General features: G+C 42.1%; 1 protein-coding gene and 1 pseudogene across 2 annotated transcripts in view; both read right to left on the minus strand.

Annotated features, from left to right (window-relative positions):
* Nucleotides 1-14,393, minus strand: part of LOC136663261 (phosphatidylinositol-binding clathrin assembly protein-like) — a 49,140-nt gene that overhangs the window by 14,547 nt on the left and 20,200 nt on the right. Inside the window, exons 9-14 of one of the 2 annotated variants that reach the window (XM_066640259.1) lie at nt 8,697-8,782; nt 6,423-6,546; nt 5,428-5,564; nt 3,874-3,977; nt 2,104-2,250; nt 1,284-1,394 (exon numbers count right to left, since the gene is read on the minus strand). In XM_066640259.1, coding sequence (XP_066496356.1) covers nt 1,284-1,394; nt 2,104-2,250; nt 3,874-3,977; nt 5,428-5,564; nt 6,423-6,546; nt 8,697-8,782 — 709 coding nt within the window. The remainder of the gene's footprint in view (nt 1-1,283; nt 1,395-2,103; nt 2,251-3,873; nt 3,978-5,427; nt 5,565-6,422; nt 6,547-8,696; nt 8,783-14,393) is intronic. The other variant, XM_066640260.1, reaches the window with a different exon arrangement.
* On the minus strand, nt 9,188-9,308 carry LOC136663456 (5S ribosomal RNA; annotated as a pseudogene).

A 14,393-nucleotide genomic window follows, 5' to 3' on the forward strand; every position in this document is an offset into this window, starting at 1 on the left:
CACAACCAAAACAGGGACCGGGATGGAGCTGCCAATAAAGAACAGGCAGTCTGACTTCTTCCTTCACTCCCTGTTGTTTTATACCCTCTCCCCCCCATCTTCCACAGAATCAGCCAAAAAGCACAATCCAAAATTTCGCCTTATCGTTGAAACTGGAAGGATAGTCATGCGTCACTTAAGGACAGGGATGTGGACCGGTACCCCGGTCATCAAGCAAGTCTTGACGTTATCCAAAGCCTTGGAAAGAATTTTCCATGTGCTGGCTCTGTGAGGCTCAGAATGCCCATTTCGGGCAAAAAGACACAACTTCTGGTTTCCCAGGAAACCAGAAGTCATGTGTTTTCAGCCAAAGTAGCCAGTCCGAGCCTTGCAGAAGCTCAAAGAACGCAGGTCTCCTCGGTATTGGAGGCTTGTGGGGGTGAACAGCGACCATCGGCAGCCATCGCAAATGCAGGCTGTCGCTGGTTGGAATGTCGCTAAGCGACAGTCTTCCCACCAGGCACAGAGTGATGCCTATAGGAATTCATATTCCACCCTTAAAATTACCCTAGAAGCACAAAATTTGGGGCCATTTTGTCCCCATTGACTGCTTTTTTTAAAAAAAGGTTTCAACCTCAGTAAACCTATGGAGTTCAATGAGCACCCTGAAATTTTAATCTCCTTTGTGGGTGATCCTGTTTTGCTTACCTTTTCACAGGTAGGAAGATACATGGATAATCTTGAAAGAGGTAAGTATGGGCTCCATTCAAGTATATACTACAGACACAGCTACATGTATCTGGTATATCTATATAGACATCCCACTATATCGGCAGGGGTTGTCACCCCCCTGCAGATACAGAAACCGTGGAACTCTAAATAGCAGCCCACCACACATTGATTTCCATAGTAACACTTTCAGTGTGAGTGTTTCTTGCTTAACGTTTTTGTGAAATTGAAGAACTGACTGTGCAGGCAATCAGCCTGCATACTAGAGGAAGACTGACTTCCTGCTTCCTGTTTAACTGAATGTTAACAGGAAGCAGGAAGTCAGTCTTCCTCTAGCATGCAGGCTGCTTGGCTGCACATTCAGTTTTATCGGTTCAGCAAGAATGTTAAGCAAGAAAGACTCGTGTTTCAAGCACTACTACAGAAATCAAAGGTAGCATAATGAACACATAGGGGGAGTTCCCTCCAGATCTGCCAAGTGAAATCATGGATACCAGATTTGCAGATATGGGGGGGGGGGCTGTATTTATATCTATACTGTAAACGCAGAAGTCTGAGACGTCAAGTAGCTTTACCCGTTGCAATTCTAAAGTCTTGTGCTGCTGACTTTCCACCAAAAACAGCATCAAAATCCACACTGATTGGTGAAGATGCAGTTTTCTGAGATACTGGATGAAGAGGATATCCTAGAGAAAAACAATAAGTAGATGAGCTGTTATCATTTAAAAAGAATTACTCTAACTAATTAAAGGAACTATTTAGTCAGGAAGACACAAAGAATGAATGAAGTTTTAGGACCACTAAAATCAGCTTCAGAGAGAGCAAAACACTAGGACAGCGGTTCCCCCGGAAGCTGCTGGCTGCCCGCAGCAAGTCTGCATGGAACACTGCAAAGGCCAGTAGGAGGCTCGGCTCAGCTGACTGAGCTCCTGCACAGTTTTTGTGCCCTGTGAAGGGTCCTCCTGACTGACCTGAACTTCTTACTGGCCTTTACAGCACTCCACATGGTCTCCAAATCGGAACGAGACTGGCAATGACAATATCACCAGCAACTTCTGGGAGCTGTGCACTGTGTCTGCGGTGTGTGGAGGCATCATGGGAAGGCAAAGACTGGGAACTGCTGCACTAGGGCGATAACTTTAAGCCTTTCAAAAAAGGGGGCATCTAGAACACCCCTGAATGACAAAAATGTGGAAAGTTCCATTTGGGGGGGGACGGGACAGAAACACCTATGCCAGTAGGTTCATTCATGTAAATCAAATCCAGAACATTCATTTCTGCATGAAAAGTACACTACTTCCATTCTAGCCTAAAACTGCCAAAATAATTAGGAGTTGCAATTACGTGTTAAAATCATCATTACAGAATCTGGAAAGAAATTAGAGGATGTTTTACCACTAAACAGTTCCACTGTTTGTTTGGAGGTAAAGGTGGATGTCGCAAAAGGGGCGGTACTTTTTACAGCTTCTTCAACCGGCTTCATATCAAAGAGGTCCAGGTGGGGTGGAGACCCAACGCAACCATTTGTGGATGAGAAAGGTCCTTTCAGACACATCATTAGGAGGAAAGAAAGGGAAAGAGGAAAAAAAAAAGAGAACAAAAGTAGTACTGAAGAGAAAAGAGACATTGCGCAGTCTTGGGAGTCCACAGAGGCAGAGTTACAAGGATCGGACACACTTTTGTGCGTGATGGTGCTTCACCAGTTGTCTCAACATAGACAATTTCCTTGAAACACGCACCAGTTAGACTGGATAAGCACTTATTTTCAGAAATAAAACATTTTGATGCTAGAAAAAGTGCAAGGGGTTTTTTTAAATTTTTTTTTTGTCCTGAATTCTTATACATACAGTATAAGTGTTCAAAACCAAGCTAATGGCCTGGTAGAAATATTTGTTTGAACTAAGTTGTTATATAGACCTGGAACATGTGTAATCTGATTGGTTGTTTAAGGTGCTGATATCCTCACTTCTAAAGCGTGATAACAGCAGGAAGGATGCCCCAGGCTCACACACTTCTTACCTTGCACCACACACCACAAGAACAAGTGAAAGTCACACTGGGAGACTACATGCAAAAAGATACAAGATCCTTTGGTCTGTAAACCAACAGCCAGTCTTGGACAGAAAACTGAAGAGCCTGAGGTCTACTGACAATCTCACTGGATGTAGAATTAGAAAAAACAGGCAGAGGAAGAAAAAAGCTTTTGAAGGGCCCCCAAAAACATGCTGCTTAAGAGAACAGTTACAACTTGCCCCTGGAAACATGGGTTATAAACCTGTCTCACAACACTGGGGAGCATTTCACACCTGCAGAGTAAACCAACACTCAGGTAGGACAGTTGGGCTCTGAGGGTTTCATCCTCACTTTATATTCTGTGGCAGGGAGATGTGAATAGCACCCAAGAATTAATTTGTGATGACAGAATACAAGCTATACTGCTTGTATTCTAATGTATGAATGAGAGGAAGCACATACATGCAAGCTCCATTCTTTAACAACACAGTGCTAGCAAATGAAGCCATGGATTATGGACACAAAGAGATGAGTTATTGGAATACAGTTCCTTGTAGATCAAACTTTATCCTTCAAGTAGACAGCACTAGTAACATCAAGGAGATGGTATGACAATTATACACGTACACGTAGAGGCCAATGCCACAAACCGAGGAAGTTACACATATCCACGGACCAAGCGGGGACTCTTATCTCCCCCTCGTGGTTACACAAGTTTCATTTACCACAGAAAACAAGGTTATAACTAGTTAATCTAGGGTAAACACTGAAGTGTAAAGGAGGGAGTTGTTCCGCTCTACTTAGTGTATTTGGCCAACACAAGTCAAAGTTTACTTCTCTAAGCAAACCAGCCAGCAGAATATAATTCACTTCCATTTGAATAAGTAAACTAGGAAGAAGGTACTAAAATAACCTGACATGTTCCTTGGAAGGAAAAACCACTTGGAGTACAGCGAGAATTGCTATCATCTGTCTCATGCATCTTGGCCATAGTTATTAAGGTGGAAAGAGGTATCATCTGGATTTCATAGCAATAGAAGACAAGCTGTGCTAGTCAAGTTCAGTCCAACTTAAATTAAAAGGCTGAATGGTAATTAACTCCCAGAATTCCAAGGAGCCCATTCGCTTTGTTTAACCACAGTAGTAACTTACCTCCCCAGGCACTGCTTGCTGAAGTTGCTATGGCTGGAGTACTCTGTACAGTTGGAACAAATGCAGGTTGAAGATCAAAGAGATCAGTAGAAAGGTTGGGCATACTGAAAGTTTCAAGAAGAATCGCAACTTAAGCAACAGGAGGTTTATTCACCAGTTTAAAACATCTGAAGGAGATGAAGCTCAAACACAAGCCAACACTTTTAAAACACATCCACGTTAAATGACCAGGGATGCTCTTGCTGCTTTCACTTCACAACATATTTGGTTTGACCATTCCTTTTGCAATGCAATTCTATGCACTCACCCTATGCATGTCCACTCAGAATTAAGTCTTACTTTATTCTGAAGGACTTACTCCAAGGAATATGTGTACAGGATTGCAGCCCTAGACAGGTTTTCAAATTTACTAGAGTATATCGCTACACGGCTCCATCATTCCCCACCTGGCACACAGTGACTTGGGTTGGAGGCTTTGCCTCCCAAGCTGAGCTCTGCACAACAAATTCCAACCCCTTTAAATGAAAAAGGTTGCTGACCCTTGATCTAAAGCTTATTTTATTTATTTACAAGATTTTGTATTGACCTTCCTCCCATCACACCCAAGGGAGCTTACAAGAAAAGTTAAAAACCTATAAAGAAATTGAAGCTCAAAGTAGGAGCAGAACAAGCAGTAAAAAACTACAGTAGGAGGGCCAAGAAGGATGCAATGGGGATCAACAATTAAAGAAGGCTTGTTGAAACAAAAAGAATCTCCAGACTCCTCCAAAAGATTGGTACATCTCACAAAAGGAGCCAATTCAATAAAGAGGGAGCCACCACTAAGAAGGCTTTCTCATGCAACCCCACCAGTTTCACCAAGAAAACAATGAGAACCTCCTTGGAAGATCTTAGGGAACAGGTAGACTCATATGGAGGAAGGTCCTTCAGGCACCTTGGCCCCAAGTCGCTTAGGGATACAACCTTGAATTGTAGCCAGAATAATATGGACCCAAAATGATAACAGCCAATGCCAGTCAGCACTCTGGTGGCTGTATTTTGCATAAAGTCTTTCAAGGCAGGCCCATGGACAGCACATTTCAGTCATCCAGAAGAAAGAACCCAGTTTGGATCACTGCAAACTGAAGCATGGGTAACTGAAGCCAGGTCTAATGGGTGTAGCTGCTGCATCAGCAAGAACTGGGCAAAAACATTCTGGACCACAGCCATCATCCAGGAGCACCTCCAAACTGAGAAGCGGTTCTTCAAAGCCTGACAGGAAAGGGCTGACATTTCAATGTCAGATTAATGGGTCTCCTGACTAGGAGAGTCAGCTCTGCTTGGGGAGAGGACTCCCTGTTTCCACTTCAACTTCCACAAACAGGTTCCCACTGGTAAATGCATAAATCTAGGGTGCTTGTTTAGTTTTTCTAAACAATTTTCTGTTGAATCTTTGGCCTAAAAAAATACTCAAAGCTGTAATATAACTTAAGTAATGATAATGCTAAGATTTTAAAATGAAGAATTAAGCTTCGAACTAGAGATCCTTTGCTCTGATATTGAAACATCCCTCACCTATTGGTGGTTGGTGCAGGGGTTACAAAGAGGTCTACAGCAGCATTAGTATTCACACTCTTCCCTGATAAAGTGCTTGGAGAGGCAGATGTAGAAGTAGAATTTGACACCCCGGAAATCTCTCTTAATCGCTGTTCCTACAAAGTAGTTGTGCAAGACAGAGACAATGCTAAGAACATCAAAGTGTACTCCATAAAGCCCCCCCCATACAGAGAATGCAAACATACAAAAACAAACAAACCCAGGTTACCTAATTCACTTCCTCTTTCTAGGGAGGGGTAGAGCCCAGTGCATCTTCATCCTGAAACCAGTGGGCCTGGATTGCTCATTTATTCACTTATCACGACCTTGACAAAGCTAAGCACTTTGAAACCCCACTGATTTCACTGAAAAGGGGGGAGAATGTGCTTGGCTCCCCCCCATAGAGATATCAGTGGGCTCTGAAAATACTTAAATTTTGGCTGGACCATGACTGTGCTAAATGTCACAAACAGACAGTGGTAAACACCGATTAAATTAACTACCAACAAAGCTCTTAATCTAAGCATTACAAAGTATGAAGTTCTAGGTTATGGTGGAAGTAATGACTAACACTGCCCTGTCTCTGTGGGCGATACCAGCAGTTCTTTAGCAACTGAGTCACAGGAAGCCTACTGAGACAGACCATTATTAGTCCATCAAGAATTGTCTGTTCTAACTGGCAGTAGCTCTCCAGGGTTTCAGGCAGTAGTCTTTCCCAAGGACTGAATTACAAAACATTCTAATATTTCATCTATATTTTTTTAGAAGTGCTCAAGCTGTAGCCCCTCCCCAAATTCTGCAACATTACTAAATATAGCTGTGCTAAGGAAGAAAAAAATGTCCACTCAAAAATGATAAGGCAAACAATAGAGTATAAAGGTTAAAGCTAAGTTTTTTTCCCAAGCATAAGCTTTGCTGCTAAATCAGTTATATATAGAAGGTCTCCTCATGCCAGAGAAACCAAGATGCAGTACCTTTAATGCTTGCAGTCTAGCTTGCTCCTCCTCTAAAGCCTGCTGTTTTTCTCTTTCATCCATTTTGCTGAAGGACATTCCTGTGTTGGCAAGTGTGGAAACAGCACTGGATAGAGTGCTTGCTCTAAGGGAGAAAAAACAGAACAAACCAAACATTCACTTAACATCTTTGTCAGAAGAATGGCTCAAATATCACCAAGATATTTTGCTAAGAAACCATTTAATTATACCGTTATAACCTGTCCAAATCAACACAGCACAGACAGAGATGGAGAAGCATCAAAGCTGCACGCCTACTCTCAGTTACCTGGGAAGAAGTTCCATTGAACCCAGTGGGGTTTAAATCCAAATAAATACATATTGGAACATGTAGGGAGAGTGGGGGGGGGGGGCAGAAACTCAGAATATTCATCCTTACAGTGAATGTGCAAGTCAACACTTCATCTGTAAGTCAACAAGGGGAGGTGGGCAGAAGGGAAAGAGACACAATTATTGGGGGGACTGGGAGAGGGAGATTCTGACAACTGGAGTAATAAAATGTTTCATGACAAAATAAAAATAATGCGTGTCATTAAGTTCAGAGCATGCACTCTGCAATTCAAAAGCTTGCCTGGCTACACAAAGTCAACCTCAAAATCAAGACTGTGACAGAGCTTGTAAAAGAAGCAAGTCTGGGCACATGGCACAAAGGAGGCAACTGCACACAAGGGACAACCTCCATGACTGCCTCTGTGCACACACATAGTCACTGAATTTAACATGCAGCAATATTACTAAGACATTCAAATGGGGACCTGTGGGGGGATGAGGTTAGGTGCTTCTCTTTCCATATCAGCTCTGTCCTTTCCTGGTGGGAGCAGTAGATGCTTTATGACTGTGGATATCTTTACCATTCAACACCTCTAATAGTTTGCTATTCCTCTTTTCTTGACCATTCCATTTCTGTCTGCCATATGGATAAGGCAGAATTACAGTTTTAAGTTTCTGGTTATAGTCATTATTGTTCCCGAAGGAAAAACCTTGTTACGTTGAGTCAAAGAAAGAAAAATGCAGATACATAAAATAAATGGGAATAGCCTAAATCTACCAATGACACGTCATTTCAGTTATCACAATTCTGGGGCAAAGCTGGGCGGAGACAAGGACATCCAACCCAGAAGAGGCTGAAAGAAGCCAAAGAGACTGCTTGAATCCCTGCAAACACAGCAAAAGCATTGTGTGACAACTGGGCAAGTTACTGGGGGCTTTATTTTTTAACTTTCTGAACATGTTTGGAGTAGATCTCTGATGTCCATGGTTTCTGGTATCCAGAATGGAACCCCCGTAGATACTGGGGCAAGCCTGTACACGATTTCCTCTTTGCTAGGAAGGTTTGTAAACATACCAAGTCACATTATCTTGCGCAGGTGCACTGTAAAACATGTTTCGCCTCTGGTTGTGCAATTATATATTATGATTTAATTCTAAACCCCAAGGCATTGTTTTGAAATTTTTGAAGAGGGCCTTAGGAGACTTGTCTTAAAATGACTTCTACCTTATTTGGCAACATGTTTAAAAATTGTTCTTACGCAGAAAAAGTAACCTTTTTCTGATGCATGTTCAGTAAGACATGAGGGGGTGGGATTTAGTACTGAATGACAAAATGCATTCCAGTTATTGATAGAGGATGCATGTTCAATTCCAATGTCAATGTTTATTCTTCAGTATAGCATTTCTCAAATCAAAGAATTCAGAAAAAAATAAAAAAATTTGATATCCAAAACACTTCTGGTCCCAACTCTTTAGATAAGGAATGCACAACCTGTATTTATTTTGTCACGTAAACTGCTTTGTGGACTTTTTCTGTTGAAAACCAATATGTAAAAATAATATAATAAAAAAGAACTGTCTTGATTAATGACAACACTCAGTGCTGGGTTTTGATATGTACATTACACTTTCTAGCCTTCTTTGGGTTTATGTTACTGTATATTGTGAGACTTGGGGCACAAGCCTAACCCCTTATGTCAGTGCTTTCCAGCACTGACATAAGGGCAATGCAGCTCTGAGATAAGGGAACAAACATTCCCTGATTTTGAGGAGGCCTCTGTGAGTGACACCCAACTGCAAGATGCAATACATGTCCCACTGGCACTGCTATGCCAGTGCTGGAAAGCACTGACGTCAGGAGTTAGGATTGCGCCCTCAGTTATAGTATCTCTTTGGGAAAATGTATAATAAAAACCATTTTAAAAAATCACACAACTTAACAGTTGTGATCAACCTCGGGATTACCTGCTTGCAGCAGAAAACTCCTTTGTCTTCTTTCCTTCCAGGGAAGCCAGGTGCTGCTCTAATGCTTCAAGCAGACTGTTGGGAGCCTAAAGTTAAAGTTCTCATCAAATAGAAGTTTGTGTGGCAACAGCAAATCTTCACAGTTAAAAAATATTCTACATTTTTCTCCACTGAATGCCAAAAAGACTACTTTCCTGTTTTGAGACGGTACAGCAAAAATGCCCAAGGGGGTGGGCATTAATACCCCACATGAATCCAACTGCCCTACTGGATCTTTTAGGGAGGCTCTCTTGCAAGCTCCACCTCAAGAGGTCCATTTGGCAGTAATACATGACAGCCCCCACTCAGTGAAACTCCCTGCCCGTAACATTTGACAAGCCCTCTCAGAGTCAGCATTTTACCACAATCAGAAGACTGCCCTTTTGACAGACTTCTGATGACCATGAGGCTTAAATTGTTGGCAACCTTCAGTCTCGAAAGACTATGGTATAAGCCTACAGCACCCAGTATTCCCAGGCGGTCTCCCATCCAATTACTAACCAGGCCTGACCCTGCTTAGCTTCCAAGATCAGATGAGATCAGGCACGTGCAGGGTAACAGTTGGCTTAAGGCTGGATTTTATTGCCATGGGTGCTGCTTTCTTTGTTAACATTGTATTGTTTTAAGTGCTATTTGCAAGCTGCCTTGAATCCTTACATACAGGGTGGGTTTTAGATTAAGACAAATATATTTTCACAGGCTCCTCGACTACCCTAAACTCTCACTTCTGCTTCCTGACACCAGCTACTACCTCTTCTCCAGCTTCTTCCTCCACTCCCTATAAACTGAACACTCCAGAACACTCAATATCCCCAACAACGTCTAACATGCCCTGAACAACAAGATGTTGTGAAAACAGTTTCCTGAAGGTCAAAAATGGGAAAACTATTGTTTTAGAGCAGTGGTTCTCAAAGCATTTTAGTGCCGGGACCCACTTTTTAGAATGATTATGTGTCAGGACCCATTAGAAGAGATGTCATCAACCTGGAAGTGATGTCATGGCTAGAAGTGACATAATCAATTTAGGCTCCAAAACTGTGATCGGCCAAAGGTCCCACTGCATAGCATGCTTGTGCCATTATTTTGCATAGGTTGGAATTCCAATGTGGAAGTAAAAGCAGAAGGCAAATTCTTCTCCAGCCACACAGCCCTCCCCCTTTTCCAGAGTTGCATCTTCTCACCTACTCAGGACAAAGCATCATGCCTCTCTCCCACCTGGAGCTCGCCCTGCCCTGCAGCTCTGTTTCCTGTATTTTGAACGCTGTATTTTTAAAGGCGGCTGAGCTAGGTGCTACATGACTCACCTAATGGGTCCTGACCCATACTCTGAAAAATAGTTTTAGATCATGTTAGCCCTGCAAATCCACAGTGCAGCTTTGTTTACTACGCTGGTATTCTACAGTCTATTCCTGATTGAAATACTGCATACGTTTATTTGCAAAAAGACAGTTCATTAACTTCTAAAGCAGGGGTGTCCAAAGTTTTTGGCAGAAGGGCCACATCATCTCTCTGACACCGTGTCAGGGGTAATTAATTTACATTTAAAATTTGAATAAATTTACATAAGTTTACATAAATGAATCTATTATTATTATTATTATTATTATTAACAGTATTTATATACCGCTTTCCAACTAAAAGTTCACAAAGCGGTTTACAGAGAAAAATCAAATAACTAAATGGCTCCCTGTCCCAAAAGGGCTCACAATCTAAAAAGATACAAAAAGAATATCAGCAGACAGCCACTAAAATAGACACTGCTGGGGTGAGGTGGGCCAGTTACTCTCCCCCTGCTAAAAAAAAGAAGCACTCCCTTGAAAAAGTGCCTCTTACCCAATTAGCAGGGGTGATGTATTATTAAAGGATATATTAAAGATGAACTTATATGAATGAATGATGGTCTTGCAATAGCTCAAGGCCTATAAAAGACCTTGCACAAAGCAAGGCTGGCTCTTCCTTTGCTGCCGCTACTGCATCACAGATGTGAAACACCAAGCAGTGGAGGAAGCCCTCATCCCACAGGTCACGTGAGAGGTCAAACAGTTGTCCTCACACTGAAAGCTGTTGCATCAGGCCAGTGTGGGCTCCAGCAAGTCTCTGGAGGACCAGAGGCTCATTAGAGACTGGGGGCTTCCTGAGGGCCGCATTGGGAGACCTCAAGGGCCGCAAGTGGCCCCAGGGCCGGGGTTTGGGCACCACTGTTCTAAAGCAAAGGAACAACAAGAAAAGATAGGCACAGTGAAACACACACCAGTGCTGCAATCCTCTCCCCACTTACCTTGGAGTAAATACTACTGAGCTCAGTGGGGCTTATTTCTGAGACATTTATAGCACTGTACAACAAGTGCATTAAAATGTTATATGTGCCATTCATGAAATAGGTTATTTTCCCCCAAAATATGACATTTCTAGAGAAATCTGGTATCTCTGGGTAGCCGGATAAGCTTGTTTTGGGATAAGCTTCTAGCAAGGGAGCCAACTAAGGTTACCCCAAAGCGAAAGAAAAACAATTTCACACTACGTTTTGTAAAGCATTAGATGCAATGGAGGTGACCATGATCACTCTTACTATGAATATAAGAGGAAAGAGAAAGGAAATAAGAAAGAGAAAAGTGTTGGCAAACATTTCGACAAAACATGTCTGTGCCTATTAGGGAGACTCCCTTACATTTGAGTCTGTTAACAGTATGCAAGGGGTAGCTGAAAAGCCAAAGATGAACGGCACTGATGTCAAATTCTTCTGCCACCACACCAAGCTAATCCTACCACACAGGGTTGCTGGGGAGATAAATAAGATAGCCCCATCGATGCCATCTTAGGGTGGAGAAGATAGCGAAGTGAACTAAAAATAAAAAGGGACTCAAAAAGGAAACAGAACTGCTATGATGGCAAAAGAATTTACTGTTAACATTTCTCCATTTATCCCTTCAAAGTATTAACAGCTAATAAACAGAAAACAGCTTTTTAAGTGACAGTGAACCCGCTTATCCGCAGGCTCAGTATCCAAGGATCTGAGCATTTGCGGATGCTGAGCCTGGAGCTGAATGGCCTCAGAGGACCTCCTGGATGTGACTGGACGCTGCTTCCTGTTCACAGCAGCCACTTCCAGAGGTGTTCTGACCAGGCCAGGAGGCCATGCGCAAACTCCAGAGGGTTTGGGCGCAGCCCCTAATTAAGTTGCTGCAGCACTGCCACCCCTGCAGATTCAATTGTCTGCAAAGTTTGGTATCTGCAGGGAATCGTGGAATAGATTACCCCTGCTAACTGGTTAAGAGGCACTTTTTCAAGTGGGTGCTTCTCTTTTATTTAGCAGGGGGAGAGTAACTGGCCCACCTCACCCCAGCAGTGTCTTTTCTAGTGGCTGTCTGCTGGTGTTGCATCTTTTTAGATTGTGAGCCCTTTTGGGACAGGGAGCCATTAGATATTTGATTTTCTCTGTAAACCGCTTTGTGAACTTTTTGTTGAAAAGCGGTATATAAATACTGTTGTTGTTGTTGCTGATAACAAGGGTCCACTATAACTTTACAAGCTGAAGCATCACTAAGAGATTACTGCAGCAGTCTCAGTATCTCAAGGGTACCTGCCTGTACTAACCATGCAAAAGAAGAGTTACAAAGGAGAGATGAGAAAGGCATGTTATATAGTCAGCAAAACAGATAAACCAAGAAACAGATGAAGGTACACTGCATTTCAACATAAAATACAGACAGGGGTTGCTAGATATTCAAATTATACTGTCCAAATAAGTGGAGGAGAAAGGAAGGACTACTCAAACTAAATGACAGATACACAAATGACAGGAGATATATTTACATTTGGAACTCAAAAAAAGGAAGTACGGAAAGAAGTATGCATATTCTACCTTGCAAAATTTGCTCTATTAATTAGATATTCTAGTAATGAAGATTTCCATTTACTCACACTACTATCTAGCTTTGGTTCATAAGAGGTGCCGATGTGTTAATGGCTAGAAAGAAAACTGGGTACCTCAGTTCAGTACCTGTTCCTTGCACTATGTTTAAAAGCAATGAAGCGTGACTAAACACCACTATTTTGAACTTCTTAATCCAGGTTTTTCTTCAGAATCTAAGGTTTGCTATCTTCCTTCCATAATCTGAATTTAACTCTCATCCCAGTTCTAGGGTAAAAACAACTCCTCTCAGTTGTCAAGTTCAATGCATGCGGAAGAAAAGTGGTATTTCATGGGGGACGGGAAATCTAAATATTATTATTATTATTATTATTATTAACAGTATTTATATACCGCTTTTCAACTAAAAGTTCACAAAGCGGTTTACAGAGAATAACTGAATGGCTCCCTGTCCCAAAAGGGCTCACAATCTAAAAAGATGCAAATGAATACCAGCAGACAGCCACTAGAACAGACAGTGCTGGGGTGAGGTGGACCAGTGGGCCAGTTAGGATCCAGAAAAGTCTGTATGAATCAGGGTCCACCCAGGTTATAACATGAATAAATAAATAAATAACATGACCACAAGTCCCAGCTGTCACTAAAAATGTCCCATTTGGCCTGAAGCAAAGGGCTATCTTGCCCAAACAGCACGGGTAGCACAAACAAGGAGCCTGAATTTGTTTAATTCAAAATATTCTAGCCCACTTTTAAATTTAGTTACAAATTGCTTTGCAAGCCATTTTTACTAACCAAGCCGCAGATCTTGGAGACAACCTGGACCTACCAGAAGGCAAGAGACAAGCAAAGAAAGCTAAGCAGCTGCAGAGGATGGACTGTATAATTGGTTACAGTGACATGATGGGGTCAGAGAGGGAAAATGGAGATGCATAAGAGATGCAGGAGAAGAAAAAACATGTGGATAAAGCAAAAATCATAGGAGTTTGATGGATACCATCAGGTGAGAATTATCAGGTGTTTTGGGGTGGCTATTAAGAAAGGTTTGTCACTATCTTCAGTGTGGCTGTCAGTCCTGTACAAGCATCAATCCTGTACACTCTGTTACATGAAGCTGCTTTGTTCTGAGATAGTATATCTAGTCCAGTACTATCTCCTCCCACTAATAATGGACTGGATCCAAAGAGCTACTTAAGCATGATCAAGGGCTTTGAGGACACTCCACAGGATCTTTGACTTCTTCCTTCCAAATGGCAGGCTCCTGGGCCAAGTCAAAAACTACTTTTCAGAACATTCTTCAGTTTTAAAAGAAATTTGTTACATGGCATTAGGGAACATCAAGAAAAACAAACTAAAATCTCCCCTGGGAGCATGGAACAAGCCTTGCAGTTTCTTGGATCCAACTCAACAGCTCTGCAGGAACTCAAGGCAGTTCCTGGCCTTCTCCTTAGCAGATCTGTCTACCTAACATACATAGATTAAATTTTGAGCATACAGCTCAAATCTGCTACTGTCTTATGGCTTAAATCTACTACTGGCTTTCTGCATAATCGCAATCATACTTTGCCAAACCATGCCTTGTGTATTCACCAATATATGTAATAACACTACAGTTTTCATAACCAACTATCCATATTTATACCAGGACCTAAAGAGCCACTTTAGATATACCAAGAGGAATTTGTCAACTTTTCCTCTGTACCCCCCGCCACACAGCAAACTGCTTCTGAAATTTCCATGAAGGTGGGCAGGACCGCTATTTGAGAAACAAATCTAACTTCCTGCTGGGC

The sequence above is a fragment of the Tiliqua scincoides genome, chromosome 12 (assembly GCF_035046505.1).
Source record: "Tiliqua scincoides isolate rTilSci1 chromosome 12, rTilSci1.hap2, whole genome shotgun sequence".
In the NCBI taxonomy this organism is placed as follows: domain Eukaryota; kingdom Metazoa; phylum Chordata; class Lepidosauria; order Squamata; family Scincidae; genus Tiliqua; species Tiliqua scincoides.